Source organism: Rhinopithecus bieti, unplaced genomic scaffold, assembly GCF_001698545.2.
Source record: "Rhinopithecus bieti isolate Rb0 unplaced genomic scaffold, ASM169854v2 scaffold_1887, whole genome shotgun sequence".
NCBI lineage: Eukaryota > Metazoa > Chordata > Mammalia > Primates > Cercopithecidae > Rhinopithecus > Rhinopithecus bieti.
Window position 1 is genome coordinate 1,483,626 of NW_016803685.1, and position 19,348 is coordinate 1,502,973.

The 19,348-nt window shown below is 35.7% G+C and overlaps 1 protein-coding gene across 1 annotated transcript in view; it reads left to right on the plus strand.

The window, feature by feature from the left end:
• The window catches only part of DPYD (dihydropyrimidine dehydrogenase), an 875,642-nt gene that overhangs the window by 839,135 nt on the left and 17,159 nt on the right, over positions 1-19,348 (plus strand). The window contains 1 exon segment of the mRNA XM_017850609.1: positions 15,130-15,273. Within this exon segment, the coding sequence (XP_017706098.1) occupies positions 15,130-15,273 (144 nt within the window).

Genomic DNA, 19,348 nt, shown 5'->3' on the forward strand with positions numbered 1-19,348 from the left:
TTCCTAAGGCTAGAGGACTAACCAGCTATATCTATCAGTTTGTTACCTTTTCTTACCTTTCCTTTCTGATAGTCAGTAATGAAAGAAATGCACATAGTCAGAAGCAGTAACGCAAGGGCCCAAATTCTCCCTAAATGGAAAAACCATCCCTGGATAACAGAGAGCCCACTGTGCTTTAAATCTTTCTATAGGATTCAATTCAAAATACTGGGGTAGAATATAGATGTCATATATGTATTATGTATATGTATTATATGTATATGTATGTGTATATGCACAGTAGGCACACACATATTTAATTACACAGTTATAGGTGTTAAAAATGCTTTGACCACAGTGTTCTAAAACCCACTCGTAAGAAGCAAGAATGTTCATGTTAAAGTTACTTTCTGGGTTAACAGAGATGAGAAGAAAAGTTATTGGGGTTTGCAAATTTATTTTAAACAGATTCCTTAAAAATACCCACTGACCTACATTTATTGAAAGAAAAACAGTCAACTACAAATGTAATTGTTACCCTGTCAGGAATTTATTAATAGAGAGGCTGCTGTCATCTTTGTTTAAATGCTCTAAGTTGACAGAATTTCATTTACATTAATGGGTGGAAAGTCCTTTTCTTACTTGTCCAACAAACTGGAGACAAAGTGCCTGCCAATGTTTTAATTTCTTTTTCATGTTCTGGTTAGAGAGTGAGAAGAATGCTTTCACTCCACAGTGTCATGAATATGATAATCTATGGAAATCACGGGAAAGCAGGTACTTAAGTTAAGCATATACTGTACTACAGGAATCCCTGATGAATTCAAGTCTCCGCTGTTTAGAGAAGATGTTGTTGCCTGTGAAGTGACAGACTGCCAGATGTTCGTGAAGTAGCATGGTAGCAGGCTCAGATCTTAGCATCTTCCCTAACCCCCACAGATGACAGCATCTAGTTTAGGCTACAGAATGGTCTTGCTTTCATTCTTTAAGCACTAGTGTTTACATTTACTCATCAGCTATCAAATCTTCATTTTCTTAATTTTACTTATTTAAACATGTGGAGCACAAAATTACACAACTCTATGAGCAATCCTGACTTTATACAGTGTATGCAGTCTAAATGTGAAATAAGCAGTTCTCCATCACGTACAACATGCTTAATCCATTGACTTCCCTTATAAATGCTGGAGAAATGGTTTTCTGAAGGGATGGGAAATGTTTACTATATCATAATATTAAGCACACAGCAAAATATTTTAAAAGCACTTTTTAAAAAATAAATACATTAAAATAGTGTCATTGTGTACATGAGTAATTCACAAAGTTAATTATAGAAAGCTATGAGACATTGCTAGAATTTCTATTATAACAAAAATAATGTTAATAAGAATTTCTATAATGATGGCAAAGAGGCCTATTAAGTGCCTACTGTGTATTAAGCTCTGGCTTCACTCTATACAATTTATATAAATTATATAATCTTTACAACCTTATAAAATATTTTTCCCATTTTATGAGTGAGGAAACTGAGATCTTACAAAAGTTAAGCAAAACACGACTAAGTCAAAAACCTAGTAAAATGGAGCCAGAATTGGAAGCCAAGCTAAGTTCAAGACTGTACTGTGTATAAATGTACAATTACCCAGTACCTTCATTCATTCAAGATTGTACAATGAGCCAGGCGTTGCTCAAGGCTCTGGAAATTGGTAAATAAGATTAGTGAAAATTTTATTCTCATAGCTCATACCTTTTAGAGGGGTTGGAGATTTTAAAAAATAAGCAAATAAACGATGTGAATATTTTTTAAAAGGAGATGTGAAGAGTGTGATTTGAAAGGCCTACTGTGGATTGGGTGGTCAAAGAGTGCCTCTGTGAGGAGGTTACATTTTATCTGAGTCCTAAAACATGTGAGGGATCCAACCATGCAAAGATCCGGATGCAGACAAAAAAAAAAACCAGTAAATGTAAAGGCCCTAAGGTCATATGACCTTATAAGACTTTTCAAGAATAGTAAGAACAGTATGGCTGGAGTGTAGTGAGTAAAGGGGACAGTGGTTAAAACATATTGAAGAGGTGGGCAGGGGCCAGATAAACCTACAGTCATGGTGATGTTTTCTGATTTTATTCTAAGAGCAATGAAATCATTGAAGAATTTTAAGCAGAGGAATGATCTGTCATAGTTTCTATTTAAGACAACTTCTCAGGATACCATAAGGAGGATGCATTATGCCAAATCAAAAGAGAAAGCAGGTAGATTGGTTAGGAGGCTATTGCAGTAGCCCAAGAATGAGGCAATTGAGCCTTGGACTATAGCCATATCAGTGAAAATGGTGAAAAGTAGAGAGATTTGAGGTGTATGTACTACCCATCAAAGGAGACACTTAGAAGTGATGTAGGATGAAAACAGAATAGTGGGGTTTTGTTTATTGTTTTTAAATAGAGATGGGGTATCTCTATGTTGCCCAGGCTGGTCTGAAACCCTTAGGCTCAAGTTATCCTCCCACCTTGGCCTACGAAGTGCTGGGATTACAGGAATAAGTCACTATGCCCAGCCATAGGATAGTGTTTTAAGAAGGAAAGAAGGGTCAACTAGGTTTAATGATGCTGAGAGATAAAGTTAGATGAGCACAAACAAAAATGTGGCCACAGGATTTGCACAACAAAGCTTGTTGTTAACTTCATTATGGAAGCATTTCAGTTGTTTGGAATGGAGGACAAATTCCTGAAAAGGGTATGCTCAGGAGTGAATAGGAGGTGAAGGTGTGAGGACAGGCACTATTACAAATGATAAAAGAAGTTTGAAGGGAAGTAAATTAATGATGCCTGAAAGTGGCTGTAGGGTCACAGGAATTGTTTTGTTATGCTTAGTATATTTGATTTTGGGATGAGAGAGATTAAAGTATATCTGTGTGCTAATGAAAATAATGTAAAAATGAGGGTAAATTGTTGAATAGTCAAAGATAAAAAGAACAGAAACAAATTCTTTCATATGATCAGAGGGTCTGTGAGATGGAGTCCATGAGTGGAGTCTTTTCAAGGGCATAGGATACTTCTCTTAGTAGTGGAAGAGAAGACAGAGGGTGAAAGTGCACATGGGTGGGATGATTTATGTTTAATCCTGTTGCACTAAACGTTGTTACATATTCCCTGAGGAAAGAGATCACATCTGTTTTATTCTCCATTATGTCTTCAATGGCCAGCCCATAGCATGTGCTAGACAAATTGTAAATACTCAACAAATACATCTGAAAGAAGGAACCTTTCCCAAGAATGTAGTTTATTAGGTCTTTCCCTCAGTATATTTTCCTAAACACCAAAAACTTTAATATTGTTGGGCAAAACAGTAGCCTAAAAACTTCAGGAAGTTTATGGCCAATGTAGAGAGAGCGGCACTAGGCTTGGAGTTGGGAGACCTACATTTGAGATGAATTCTGATTTATGGATATTTGTTACTGTATTCTGTAGTTGCATGGAGAAGGTATTATTTGTGGAACACTTTGCCAAATGTATAAAATATATATTTCCCAAGTGTAATATTTCATACATGTATGATAATTAATTATATTAGAAAGATATTTTCTTTACATTAAAATCTTGCACTTGCTTTTATTTTCTTTCCAATATAAATCTCCTGCTTAGCGTAGAACTACTAAAAATTGACTTTCAAAATGATCATTTTATTCCAGTATGCCCTGAACTGTAACTCTAAATAGGGTTTAGATGGATCAAAATGTGATATTTTATGTCCTGTGCTGTAAAAGGGATTAAAACAGTCATCCAGGTGTTTCTGCATTGGAGGATATTAGGTATCATATTGCATAAATGTGGAAGAAAATTGATTAACCTATTCTTGCTCCGAATATAGCCTGAATCCTGTATACTTTTTACTCTGTATTTATAGCAGCCCCATTTTCCTCATCACCTCATTTTTCTGTTTTCCTTTGCTTCCATTCCATTGTGCAAGGCAATTTTTATTCCATTTTCCCTCATTGGTTTTTGCCCTTGACATTCTATGCAACATTTAGCCATGAGAACAGTAGCATTTTGAAGGTGGATTTCAAAAGCAAATTATTTTATCCAAGTACTCCTAAGGCACTGGAAGGACTGTTGCTGAGAAAATCTTTCTTTATGTGTTGTTAATACTCTGTGACATTTTTATAATTCAGAGGACTCACATCATCTTTACATTATGTATTATATTGTGCGTAAATGAGATTTACACACAATATAATAATACTTTGGTTCTATAATGCTTTAGAGTTTTCAAAATAGTAACAGCTGTATTTTAATCATCTATTAATGCTTTTCCTATTTTAAATAGTTGTGGTGAAGAACAAATGGGCTGGGTGATCATTGTTATTTCTGTTTTATACAGATGAAAATTGAGGCTTACAGAGGGCAAGTGGCTTGCCCCAGGTCATTCAGCTAGTTTCTGCATCCTAAGATCCATGATCATTCTGCATATTACATTGTTTTAGTAGAAGGTTCTATTTTTCTCCCAAATCCTAAAACTCTAATATATAGCAAATGCAACCACATGTGTATCTATAGTTTATTCTTACCTCTTTAGTAATTTCATGCCTGTTATCATTTATATTCACTTCTAATATTTGTGGTTGATTTTCTATAGAGTGTGTATCAGATGAGTTTGTAACTAGACATCAAACTTTGTCAAGATAATTACAGTGTAATATTAGTTATGAACTGTATGAATTTCCCAATTCATACAGATTTATAATAGCTTTCATTAAAATATTTTTAGTTCTATTAATTTTCTGTACAGATTTCATTATTTAATAATGAGGTAAAATAGCTATAATATCTTTAGTTTTACCTTTTACTAATGAAGTTTATGAACCCCTCCAATCTTGGAAGTTTGATAAACATGATCCATGATATCCATATGTTATAGCCTAATAGACTCAGAATGTTCTATAGTTAAGTAGGATGGAAAGAGTTATAACTTATGACTCAATCCGATGTTTCATTCACAGACAATGTGATGCCACCTAGGCATAAACCCTAAGGATTTCTAATTGTGAATTTGAAAACAAAACAGATCGCATCACTGGGAGGGACCTCACAGATCATGTAGTCAAACCCCCTCATGTTACCGGTGAGAAAACTGAGACACAGAGAGAGTCGCCAGCCTGCCACAGGTCACAAAACCAGCTGACAGCAAAGCTAAGATCAGAGCCCCATCTCCTCATTCCCAAGTGAAGACTGTTTCCAATATGCCACATTACCTCCCCCAGCAAGATGCCTCCCACGGGGCATTGCTTCTTGAAGATGAAGTATATTAAATTCACATTTGGCTGCTAATCATTTTCTCAGCAGCTCTATGGTATTTCATTAACTTCTGCATGTAACACCCTGGCCTTTCACCTGTATTAAGTTGAGCTCATTAAACTTGAGGCCAGTAATAAACAGGACCAAACTAATTCAGATATTTTGCTTGGTATGTGTTCACATTTTTTTAATGGTTTCTACTGTGTGAAACATTTTCCCTTCACAATTTGTGGAATAAGAAAAACAGGAAGCATAGATTTCAGGGAATGGAGTGTGTAGGTAGTATGCTTCTTTATGTAAATAAAAAGTATATTAAACACCTACTTTATACAAAACTTTGTAAGGACTACAAAGAAATATGAGTGACAGCATAGCACAGAATCTCACATCAGTCAGACTTGGATTTGAATCCTGGCTCTGCCATTTATTAATGGTCATAATTGTAGCAAGTTACTTAGTCTTTCTTCCCCTCAGTGTTGTTGTGTATAAATCGATACTAGAATACCCACCTCATGGATATTCTTTAATAAGGAAGAGATAATGTACTCATGTGCTTTGCAAAGTGTCTGGTATATAGCCATGATCAGTTAATAAGCTGATGAAGGTGATGATGATGATGCAATCCCTTCCATCTCCCTTGCTAAATTTGTAATCCCCTCTCACTCAGCTATTTTTGAGGAACTTGATTTTCCCCATGTCTCCTCCCCTACCTCGTTGTCTCTACAAAATACAAGCAGAGGTCCTTTAGAGTGCAAGGAAAGTAAAACTAAGTCATTTTACACTTCCCAGGTCGTCCAGCAACACTGCTTTATGTTCCTTTTGACTAAGAAGTAACTCTTTGGCAGCCCATAGACTATGCAGCCTCCAGTTAACAAAATTCCTATATAATTTTAAAAGTTAAGAATCTGACTGAGCAGGGGATGGTGATAAAGGAGGTGTCATCTACAGAAAGATGACCAGCAAAGAGATAGAAATAGAAGTCTGTCAGGAAGAATGACAGCATGCAGGAGTTTCAGGGCAGAAGCCACTGTGAGTCACAGTGAGGCAGTCAGCAGGCAGTGTGGGAGTGAAGATCAATGTTGGACCTACGGTGTAGGCACAGGTAGTCAGTGTTGGGTCTCTGTTTCCTGAACACTACATGTATTAGAGTTCTCCAGAGAAACAGAGCCAATTCCCATAATAGATTCCCTCTTGTATATCTATAACCAATAGGTTATATATAGATAACCCATATTCAATTCCCTCATATATCTATATACAGCCTATTGGTTATGTTATTATAGCATATAATACAGCATATATAACAGGTTTTAGGTTATATCTGTGTGTAACCCATTGGTTATATATAGGTATATAAAAGGGAATTTAATATGGGAATTGGCTCACATGGTTATGGAGGCCAAGAAGTCCCATGACATGCCATCTGCAAGCTGGAGAACAAGGAAAGCCTGTAGTGTAATTCAGTCTGACTCTAAAGGCCTAAAAACTGGGGGAGCCAATGGCGTACTTAACTATATGCCCGAATCTGCAGGCCTCAGGACTGGGAGGTGAGGGGGGCAGCAGGTGGTAGAGAAGATGGCTGGGCGAGTGGTATAAGTCCTAGAGTCCAAAGGCCCCAGAACCTAGAGCTCTGATATTCAAGAGCGTGTGAAGATGGATGTCCTAGCTCTCACTCCAGAAGCAAGAAATAATTTGCCTTTCCTCCACCTTTCTGTTCTATGCAGGCCATCAGCCAATTGGAGGATGCCCACCCACATTTTCTTTACTCGGGGCATATTTTCTTTACTTGATCTACTGATCCGAATGCTAATCACTTCTGGAAACGCCCTGACAAACACACCCACAAATAATGTTTTACCAGCTCCCTGGGCATCATCTTTTAACCCAGTCAAGATGATTCATAAAATTAACCATTACACCGTAGAACCTTTTTTAATTTTCTACTATAACAGCTTTGAAAATAATGATAACCTGGCCGGGCGTGGTGGCTCATGCCTGTAATCCCAGCACTTTGGGAGGCTGAGGTGGGTGGATCACCTGAGGTCAGGAGTTCAAGACCAGCCTGGCCAACATGGTGAAACCCCGCCTCTACTAAAAATACAAAAATTAGCTAGGTGGGGTGGCGCATACCTGTAATCCCAGCTACTTGGGAGGCTGAGGCACGAGAATCACTTGAACCAGGGAGGTGGAGGTTGCAGTAAGCGGAGATCATGCCACTGCACTCCAGCCTGGGCAACAGAGTGAGACTCGGTCTCAAAAAAAAAAAAAAAAAAAGGGAAATAATGATAACCTTAGAACTCATCTAGTTCACTTTCCTACCACTACCAGAATCCCATCTCCAACATTCTGGATCATTCTCCCTTTCTGCTACCACCATCATCCCACAGTGCACCCTTCCTTCTGCCACTATGAGGATCTGCTCACACATTTTCAAATATCTGGTATTCCCATATACCCTAAAGAATAAAATCCAAACACTTTGCCCAGAATTCAGAGCCCTATCTATAGATATTCCAGCTTAATCCCCCACTATCTCCCTGTCACTTAGTATATTTTAGCCATATAAGGGTAAGCTCATCTTATAGTTTCTTTACTTCATTCCCTTACTTCTCTTCTCCTCCTACAACTAGACACTGTTTTCCCCTTTCAGAATTTTTCAGCATAGTTTAAATTCCTCCTTCACTGTAAAGATTGTATTAACCTCTGAGTTGGAATTAATTGCTCATTGGATCTGGATTACATCAGATTGTGCATGTCATCCTCTACTTATCTTATTTCTCCTTACAATGAAGTATGTAAGCCAGATGTCAGCTGACTCCATCCAGTCCTGTCCTTCTGGAGATTGATACAAAATACCCAGAGATTCTGTTCTCCAGATTCCTTCTGGCTATAAATTCCAGCTATCATTAAATTCTGAATCTCCCTCAAATCTCCCTCCTGTTGGTTTCTATTCTTTTCAGCTATATGCCAACCCAACCATGAAACTCAACCCTGTTTCCCCGATTTTCTTCCAAATTTCTCACCAAGGCATGTAAGTGTGTAGCAGATGTTCTTAGATAGAGGCTATGGAGGAGGATTTAGATTGGAGCAATGCAAACATCTTAAAATTCAATAGTGACGCTCCCTGTTTATAAAAGTCCTTCAGGTTCATAACAATAGGCTTTGCGCCCTCTCTCTTGCCCTCTCTTTTCACACTTTCTTTTACCCTCTCCTCTCTTTTCTATTCCCCCTCTCCTTCAAAATTCTACATTTCTGCATGCATAATGGTTGGACCATCTCTATGTTCTGGTTTCTCCTAAAACATGCCATCAATATCACATTTCCTAAATCCCAACCTAGAGGTATTTCTTGAAAAATCCTTACTTTAAAAAGTCTCTTTACAGTTTGTAAAGAGATACCTGATGTGAGTTATTTAAATTGTTTCAATATTAAAATAATAATTTTCTTATCTCAGTTCCTTTGAATATGACTCAATCATTTTCATGAGGCTAAGAACTGCTTTTGGAAGGAACAGCCTCCTGGTCCTCTTTGTGGCCTAGGCTCCAGCACCTGCACAGCACTTAGCAGAAGCAAGTCTTATTTCTATCATCCTTTGCTAGCATTCCATGAATGTTAGATTTTCTTCTCTTGATTGACATTATTCCTAATTCGTGATCTAACTTCATCACTTCACAACATCATACGCTCTGCCTCCTATTCACAGGGGAAGTGCCTCACCCTCTTGTAGCTTATGAACGATGGAGCAGAGGGTTAGCAGTCCATTGGCTCCCTGGTGCCTTTTCCAAATTGTCACCCTTCTCCCTCCGCTGTTTCTTCCACCTGGAGGATTCTCTTCCCCTTTCCTGACCTCACACCTCCACCTGCACCACTTGCCATCCTGCCTTCACCTTATCCTTCAGAGTTTAGCTCGGATGACACCTCTTCTAGAAAATCTCTGACCCCTCAGCCTGGGTTAGATACACATTGTCACTGCTCATATAACAGTTTGTGTCACTTCTGCCACAGCCCTTGTCACAGTCTATTGCAATTGTTATTAATATAGGCTCTTTAAGGTCACACACTATCCTTTCTGTATAAATTTCAAGTGTCCGGCTCCTTATAAATGTTTTCTGAATGTATGAATCACAGCTTTTCTGTAAGTATGATTTTTTTACTTCATGTCATATTTAAAAACCTATTTATATACTTTAATTTGCTTCTGAAAGTAATTGTTTGGGATTGTTTGACAATTCAAACAACCAGAAACGTTTTGTAAATATATTCAAGATATTCATTCATTCATGCATTCATTCATTCATTCATTCATTCAGCTCTGAAACATTATATTCAGCACCTATTATGTGCTGGATCAAAGCTGCCTGTCTAGGATCTCAAGCTGGGCCGATGGACGCATAAGCTAATGATGATAAGGCAGTGTAGTAGGTGCAGAGATGAAAATATGCCCAGGATATTCTAAACCACTGGGCAGGGAGGGTAATCGGTAAAGGAGATTACTTAGGTGTTATGAAGACTGAGCTGAAACTAAATAGCTTAATTGGCATGTACTGGGTGAAAAAGACAGGATGGGGTATTCTGGCAGAGGGGATGCATGAGCAAACATGGAAACACAGAGCACAGTACACAGTGCAATAGAAGCAGTTAAGGCTTATGGGAATAAATTGGCAGGCATGCATTTTGCAAATATTATTCTATTTAATGCTTATACCAACATCGTGAGTTTGATACTGTCATTCTCATTTCATTGATAAGGAAAATTAGTAGCAGAATAGTTAAGTAATTGGCTCATAGTCACACAGCTAATGAGTGCAAAACTGATTTTAATGCAAATTTGACTTCTAAATTATTTCCTTAATCACTATATGAATGTTGACTTTCTACTTTCACTATGAAACATGAACTATCTCTTTTGACAGATTTAGATATCATACTTTTGATCAAAAGTTGTATGCTTACATTTATCAGGTTAAACTAATACTCATATTCTATATAGTTTACATGTCCAATGCCAGTGTCCTGATTTGCATCATTGGCACCACATAGCACTATGGTAACATGTAATATGTAGATGGACCTTCTGTCTCTGTCTTTTTGTTGTTTTCTACTGTCCAAATTTGATAATATCATGAAACATTGTGTACTGTTATATCAGTGATTAAGCATTACATGCCAGTTACACATGGGAAAATCTGAGCTTCTGATTCTAAACCATGCTAAAACTGATTTTGAAATAAAAACAGCATCAAATGTAAGTAACTGATTACTTTCAGAATTGAAAAGAGGAAAGAAGAAAAGTAATTGAATTCAGAAAGTACAGAACAAAAGAGAGACTTCTCATCTCTATCTCCTATGCTACCTTAAATCATGCTGAGCACACAGAGATTGAAATTAGGGTGAGTTAGAAACTTTACATGGATTACTTTATTTAAACCTCACAATGGCCATTTTATAGATAATGAAACAGACTCAGAGAACCCATGCTCTCAACCATTATACCACACTGCTCCCATATTTTTGATTTTAGGTATCCAAGAACTATTTCAATTAGCTTTTGAGTTTTTCAAAGATCAACTCTTTGAACATTTTTTTCTTCATTTTTCTCTGCAATTATTGGTCATCTTATTGAGTTCAAACAGTTTTCCAAGGAGTCTGGCATATTATTCCTTGAGATAACTGAAATAACCAGGTATATTTGACATATAATTCAGTCTGACACTAGCCCTTCATGAATAGCAAAAGATACTTATAAAATTAATAACAATTATAATTGGTACTACACTGTATGGAAATTGTTTAGCCTTTAATGTAGCACAGGACAGTTCCTGGCCCAGAGTGGATATTAAATGTTGTATTTGTTGAATAAATGTCAAAAAACTGATAAATAATAGAACTATGTCATAGGCAAACATGTCTTTTGGGAAAAAATAGTCAACTTTTAGATATCCTTTACATGTAACTTATCCTTTAGTCTGTCAGTCAGTTGTATACACACACACACACACACACACACATGAAATAGGTATAAAGGAGATAGATAGATAGATAGATAGATAGATAGATAGATAGATTTCAGGTTTATACTGAATGAGATACATATATATACATATATATCTGATACTGAGTGATATATTCTGATATAAGCCTGAAATATTTTCATCTTTCACATATTACAATTTGGATATCCAAGTAATTACTTATCTTTCTGTTATTGTTTCCAATTAGATAAGAGAGTGTGATTAAGAAAATAGAGTTGATCCATTACAGTACTATAGACTAGTGCTATTAGGCAACTTGCTGCCATTCTCATAAAAATTATGCAATTTAAACTGGAAGATGCAAGTGCTTGCTTCTATTACAAACAAGAACCCTTTTCTACTTCATAATGTGCTCAATTACCTTTAGATTGATCCATGAATAAATTATAATCCAAATAGACTTCTTTACCTTAAAGCTTTGCTGGCTTAAGGTATCATTGTTGATTCATTATGTTGTCACTTTTCTATCGGCGATGTAATGCTTTTTGTATCTGGATAGAGACAGTTTTAGTGTAAGATACTGTTATCTTTAAATGAGTAGGATTTAGCCTTTCTGGTGAGAAAAAATTCATCAATGATGAATCCCTGGAGAAACTATTGAAACAAAAATCACACCATTTCTGAGCTTTGTTCAGTTCATCAGTTACAAAGCAGCTTTTGATAGTCCTAAAGAACTTTTTCCTTTGTTTAAGAAATATAGCATGACGCTCAAAACCTCTCACTTTGAGTTACCGCAGGCTACAACTTTTCTGTAAGAAAATAATGAATGAAGAGGAAAAGCTCCTGCTGCTGGCACTGTCAGGTCCTGCTGCTTCTCCTCCTGCAATAGGAAATCAATTAACTATATGTTCAGGCAGAGATTTGAACTAAATGCTTTATTAATCATCACTGATTGCACACACACACAGTGGCCAACTATGCATTCATCTTCACTCTTTCTTAGCTTTGTTTTGCTTGCTTGCTTTTCCTTTTTTTTTTTTTTTTTTGCAAAATCAGAACACAAACGTATGCGTAAATGTAGTACGTGTAAAGGTGATCGGGTGTTCCTTTGGTGCAGGAGGGAATTGATGTTGTCTGTTTTCAGAAAACTTAACTTTTAAAATGTTCAGTACTCAAATATCCTTAGGACCACTTTAATATCTACAACATATTTTAAAAGCACTTACATTTTCAAACTAAGAAGGAAAGCAAAACGTCTATGGCAGCCTTGAAGTTTTGGAAGCTGGTACTATGCCTTAGTCTCTGAGAGCTCCACGTAGCAGTGAGGAATTAAACAAAAATGAACCCAATTTGATTTGGAGATGCTTGGTGGAAGGTTGAAGGAGCAGTCACTGATATTTGATATTTTTTTTTTGCTTTCAATTAAAAAAAATTGGCAAGTTTTCCTTTTAGTCCATTAATTCTTCTAACCAATGCACAAAGAAAATCCTGTAGGAATCTTTATGTTAAATTGAGATTCTCTCTTTAGGACTAATTATAAAACCAATTAGCGCATTAGAAACTTAGCATGTTAGCCAGGGGAAGGCTGTGTAACATAATTTATGTATGGCAAATGTGGTCAATCATTGCAAAAAATGACAAAGTGTCAGGCTGTTGGATATTTACACAGGCTGTATTATATTCAGCATCAAAAGATTTTCAAATATTTATTGTTGTTATTACCATTGTTGAAACAATTTGAAATCATTATGGTTTAAATTTAACTACATTCATTGTCTTCATTTGGATAAAGAATAATCTAACTGAAAAGAAAAATGCTATCCTCTGGTGTACGCTTATAGGAAGATAGAGTTAAAAGTTCCAAGAATGATTTATTTTGAATGGCCTTTACAAAACTCTTAGGTGACATTAGACGATGTTGAGGAAGGTAAAGCCCAAACAGAGAACCATGTAAACCCCAACAGGGAAAATAATGGTTCTGATTTTCATGGAACCTGCTAACATGAGGTATCTGCTAGAACCAGAGGTCATATGTTTCAACAGTTAACCATTCTTGATGGTCTTTGAGTATATTAGATTAGGATTGAGATGGCCTTGAGGTATAAGAGAAACACGCAGGGGGTGACATTCTGAAGATTTATATCATGTGGACATGTGCTCACCACCTTATGTGGCGTTTTCTAGACCCCAAAGGCATTTCTTTGGCACCAAGTGTCATCCCTAACACCTCATATGCCCCAAGAAAAAGCCATTTCATAAAAGGACATTTCAAAAAAGCATTGTCTTTTCTATATTAAGGATGCTTATATATGTGATAAGGAGGACTTGTTTTATACTCTTATTTATTTTATGCTTTTAGCAAGTCAGTATCACTTGTTTTATAGCAAAATAGATACAAAATACTATCTCCCTCCATATCATTTCATATTACTGCAACCATTAAATATTACAATTTAGGAAAGCATTAAGGTATACAGATGAAGTACTCAGTTCTAGTCTAATTGTATATAAATTAATTTGGCATTCATAACATTGTTTCCATTTACTTGACTTGTTGACATCATTATAATGAATTGATAATGGAAGTAATAATCTTAGATATTTCCACATAAATATGTTCTTCACTAATATAAATTACAATTGCAGTTTGCACTTCGGCTTAATTGGAACATGGTTTAAGTTTAGCTTACCTACTCTACTGAGGTCTCTAGAGGACCAGAGAACTCATTTTCCTCAGGCGTTATGCAAGATGAAATGTGGAGGCCAGTGTTTTGAAACAAGTGTGATTTTTCACCAAAATACTTGCTAGGTCAGAGATCAGGATGACCTTGGAGTGCTGTAGTTTTCCAAACCTCCATCAGCTAGATAAATGGGCTTTATTCTGTAGGAGAGAGAGTATATTTTTGCAGTCTTATGAAAAAGACCTAGCAATTCCAGGTTACAGGCCGACACAAAACATTTGGAATTCAGTGATGTCTATCACCAGCAGTATGTGTCAGTAAAAGTGAAGATCAAAGGTTCTAGAAGAGGGGAAGGACAAAGTGAAGAGAAAATAATTGTGGGATAATGAATGGTATGAGGGCATTTTCGTGTTAACTTGAAACCACTTAGCATTTTTCCATGACGCCCAGGTATCTTTCTAAATGAACTTTGTAAAGTACAATTGAATAACCTTGAAATTTAAAGCTCCGTGATGTGATTTTGAATACTGATGGAGTTTGTTTAAGCACTGTAATATTTCCTCTCCTTTTCATTTTGTTTTGCCTCCATGCAAAATAAAATTTATTTTCTGTACAGACAAATCAATATTTTACCATTTTGTTTTCAGCTATTGCAGTAAATTGCAATCAACGTTAGTTACAATCTTTAAAGAGATGTAATAAGAATTTGAACACAATAAAATAGAGATCCAGACGAGAACTTTGGCAAAGTACCTTTGCTATTGACAAAAGCATTTGTCAGGGACTACAACTGTGTCTATATCATGCTAAAAACCTGATGAAGGGGAAAAAAGCATCAATAGATTTCACCTTCTGTCTATGTAAACCAAACAAATGGTTTAACTAATAGCTATTGTTTTAAGTGAATGGGTTTTGTTTGCCATTGTGAACTTTTTTCCATTTAGAAATGCATTTTAATTAACATTTGTATATGTAATACACACATATTTGGTAAAAGTATTGTACTGTTGTGTTCTTTTTAATAATTAATGGAACCTGATACCTAGAAGACTAGTGGTCCAAAACAATAAGTGAAGACCTAGTTACAGTATACATGAAACAATCCCTAGACACACATTTGTTTGTTGATAATATTTATATGTTTATATCTTCCCATTTTTCTCTTCTGTGAACTAACATGCTTTCTTATGTATGTGTTTTCCTTTTAGAAACTGCCAAGTTTTGGACCTTATCTTGAACAGCGCAAGAAAATCATAGCAGAAAACAAGATTAGACTGAAAGAACAAAATGTAGCTTTTTCACCACTTAAGAGAAACTGTTTTATCCCCAAATGGCCTGTTCCTACCATCAAGGTAAAAATTATGCCAACTATATAAGTATGCCTACTTTACTATACAAATATAGCTAAAATGTTTATTTACTGCTTAAATGTATCACTAATTTGGCTTTAGAAATACAATGAAAGTTTTTTTAAAAAATCTGTCCATGGTGAAAACTGCATTTAAATTATAAAATAATCCTTTTTATTTGCATATTTTATACTCTCTAGAACACTGTCAAGCATGCCTTTCTTGGAAATTTTTATATACATTAAATATGTCAGGAGATATTAAGATGAAATTCCTTGTTTTCTTATGGTCATTTAAAAATTATTTTAATCCATAATTAACTCCAACAGATCTTATGTCATGCATGTAGCACAACTCAATTATCAATAAGCACATCAGTATCAGTGTGATCCCTTGAAAGTTTTGGAAAAACTTGCCAGGCCTCTGGAAAGCCTGGACATTTATTTGGTTCTCAGGAGATTATTTTCTGGTAATAACAAAAATTATAATTAAGATGGGATTATGAGTATATTTTATCTTTCTTGATTTTTTTCCTTAAACTTTTCATTTTGACAGAAATGTAGATTCACATGTAGTTGTAAGAAATAATACAGAGAGGTCTTGTGTACCCTTTATCCAGTTTCACCTATGGTAACATGTTGCAAAAGTGTAGTATGATATCACAACCAGCATATTGACACAGACACAATTTACCAATCCTATTCAAGTTTTTCCAGTTTTACTTCTATGTGTGTGTTGTATATAGTTCTGTACAATTTTGTCATGTATGTAGGTTCATGTATCCACCACCACAGTCAAGATACAAAACAGTCGCATCACCACCAGGATGCCTCAGGTAGCCCTTTTGTAACCACACCTTCTTTTTTTCTGCCCCCCTTCGAGACAGTATTGTTTCCAGGCAGTCATAATGAGAAAAAAAGGAGGTGTTATTGGATGGCATTCTCTCTGAAATCATCATCACTAAAATGTACTTTGCAGTTACTGAAATTCATTCTTTTGTATTTGATGACACTCTACTCCTACATTGCCATTTTCTGTTTGAAACATCAGCTGAAAAGCTTGTTTTTATGTGCTCTCGAGTAGACCTCACTGAAATTCATCTTTAGCAGACAACTGGAGATTGGAACCCTTAAAAATTCCCTCTACCTATGAAGAAAAAAAAAAATGTGTCTCATGCTAAAAACAGTGGAGTTTAGACTTAGTGTTCCAAGCAATACAGAGTTCTGCAAGAGCAAAAGGAGTGGCTGACCACAAAGCGTACCAACACTTCAATGCCATCATTCTAAATAAAATCAACATTTGGGACTTTTAACAGCATAAAAACCCCAAATCATCTCTTGAGTTCATGTTAAATTATTTTTGTGCTACTAAAAGTATGAACTTAACAAACTAAACACTGATGGAATGCGAAGGCCAGAACCTACAACCCTTCATGAGCCTTTTTTTCCCCCATCTGTGGCTATGACTACTATATGATTTGGAGATATGGTGTGTCCGGAGTTGGTTCCTGCCCCTGGGTTCATGGTCTCGCTGACCTAGAGAATGAAGCTGCGGACCTTCCTGATGAGTGTTATAGCTCTTAAAGCTGGCACAGACCCAAAGAGTGAGCAACAGCAAGATTTATTCTGAAGAGCAAAAGAACAAAGCTTCCACAGCACAGAAAGGGACCCAAGCAGGTTGCCACAGCTGGGTGGAGTGGCCAGCTTTTATTCCCTTATTGTCCCCTCCCGTGTTCTGTTTTTGTCCTATCAGAGTGCTGTTTTTTCAATCCTCCCTACGATTGGCTACTTTTAAGATCCTGCTGATTGGTGCGTTTTACAGAGCACAGATTGGTGCATTTTACATAGCCCTGATTGGTACATTTTTACAGAGTGCTGATTGGTGCATTTTACAATCCTAGCTACAGAATGCTGATTGGTGCATTTTACAATCCTCTTGTAAGAAAAGTTCTCCAAGTCCCCACTCAACCCAGGAAGTCCAGTTGACTTCACCTCTCAATAGGAATTCTCCCAGCTTTCTCTTCTTAATCAATTTGAATTAAATGTACGATCTCCATCTCTAGGCATCTTTTCCTTAGGTGTAAAAATTTCTGAAGGAAGATATTATTTATATTTGAAATAAAAGAAGTGCAAGATGATTATGAAAGCATTTTGAGCTTTTCTAGCCCTCAAATCTTGCAGGGATTATATTTTAAATACCGATAACCTAGACAAAAAACAAAACAGAACAAACAAAAAATCTACTGTGGTTGAATGAAAGCTTGTAGATCATTAATCAAACAAAACCAAACTCAGAATTAAATAAACCAAAGAAATGTGAAGTCTTAGATGTAGATAAAGATTTCAGAAGTATCAAAGAGAGATAAGGCATCTTATTAAAAATAGTGCAAGCTTATGTTCCTCTCCTAAGGTTTCTTACTTTAGAGGTTATCCAGAATGGAATGTCCTTGGTGTTACATGTTACACAAGCCTCAAGACATTGTAGATACCATCTTACCAGCATCGTAGACCTTATCAGTGTCAACATCTTAATGGGCAGCTGTGGTAGATTTTCTCAATGTCTAGTGAATTTTCCACTACCTTGGCCTTCTCCCCAGAATATCCACACTCATTCCACCTGTTGTCATTTCTAGGCAGATGCTGTGCCCTGTCAAAAAACAAAATAGTGAGTGATAGTGGTGAGGTTTTGGGGGAAGGGAGCATTTTCAGTTTTTATAAATGCAGATATCTCTTTGGAAAATTAGAGATTAAATTTGTTATAACAAATAACTGTATTATAAATATAAAACTGTGTATATATATTTATATTTATATTCTATTGTAAAACTGTGTGTGTATATGTGTGTATATATATACACATATGCACACACATATATATACACATATACACACACATACAAAAGTTTTAATTTGTGTAATCATCTCTAGCAAAGGCTGATTTTGTGATTTTTGCCCTTTCTTTATTTGCTTAGGTTAGCCTTTTCTACCTTGATAAGATTATATCAATGTTTACCCCATCTAGTTGTTTTAGGATTTTAGTGTTTGTATTTTACTTGAATTTCTCTAAAATTATTTTGCTCTAAAGTATCAGGTACAGTTATAACTTTATTTTTTTTTCCAAATAGAGAGTTGTTGCAAGACCTCAATATCTGCATTTTAAAGGGATCCCTCATCTCTCAAATTATGATTCAGTGATAAAAATGTACCATAAATTGCATCATTTACTTTATGTTCAAATTGTCAACCTCTCAAAATGTTCTAAAACTTTTCAAGGGCAAATAAAAAGTGAATTATATAAGGTTCCAATAAAGATGGTCAATCTCTAGAAAAAAGTTTTATGCCATAAGTAATTNAAAGTATCAGGTACAGTTATAACTTTATTTTTTTTTCCAAATAGAGAGTTGTTGCAAGACCTCAATATCTGCATTTTAAAGGGATCCCTTTCATCTCTCAAATTATGATTCAGTGATAATAACGTACCATAAATTGCATCATTTACTTTATGTTCAAATTGTCAACCTCTCAAAATGTTCTAAAACTTTTCAAGGGCAAATAAAAGTGAATTATATAAGGTTCCAATAAAGATGGTCAATCTCTAGAAAAAAGTTTTATGCCATAAGTAATTATTTGTCCAATAATAAACAATTTTTAAATATTTATAAATGGAAACTTCTAATTAAATTCCAAATTCTGGGTTCTTAACTCCTTATTTAATTAATACCAAAACCTAAGATACCCCTTTTACACTTCTACAAAGCAAAATTCTTTCTTGTCCTGCAGCGTTGATCCTTTACTTTGAACTATGTTTAATATGATTCCTTTTTCCTTCTGATATTAACCTCATGGAAAAGGTAGGGGAAGGTGGGCCTTGAGAAAATCACTGAGTTCAGAGAGCAGCGTGTAGCCTCATATGATGGAAACTGAGGAACAGGTTGGGGAAAGTAGAAAAGAATTGAAAGAACATGATGTTAGTGTCTGTATTCACCTCTCTGCTTCCTTCTCTCTGTAGAATCTTTCTCTATGATAAATCTAAACTTTTCCTACACAATGTCTCAACTCTTCTCCATCCCAGACATATT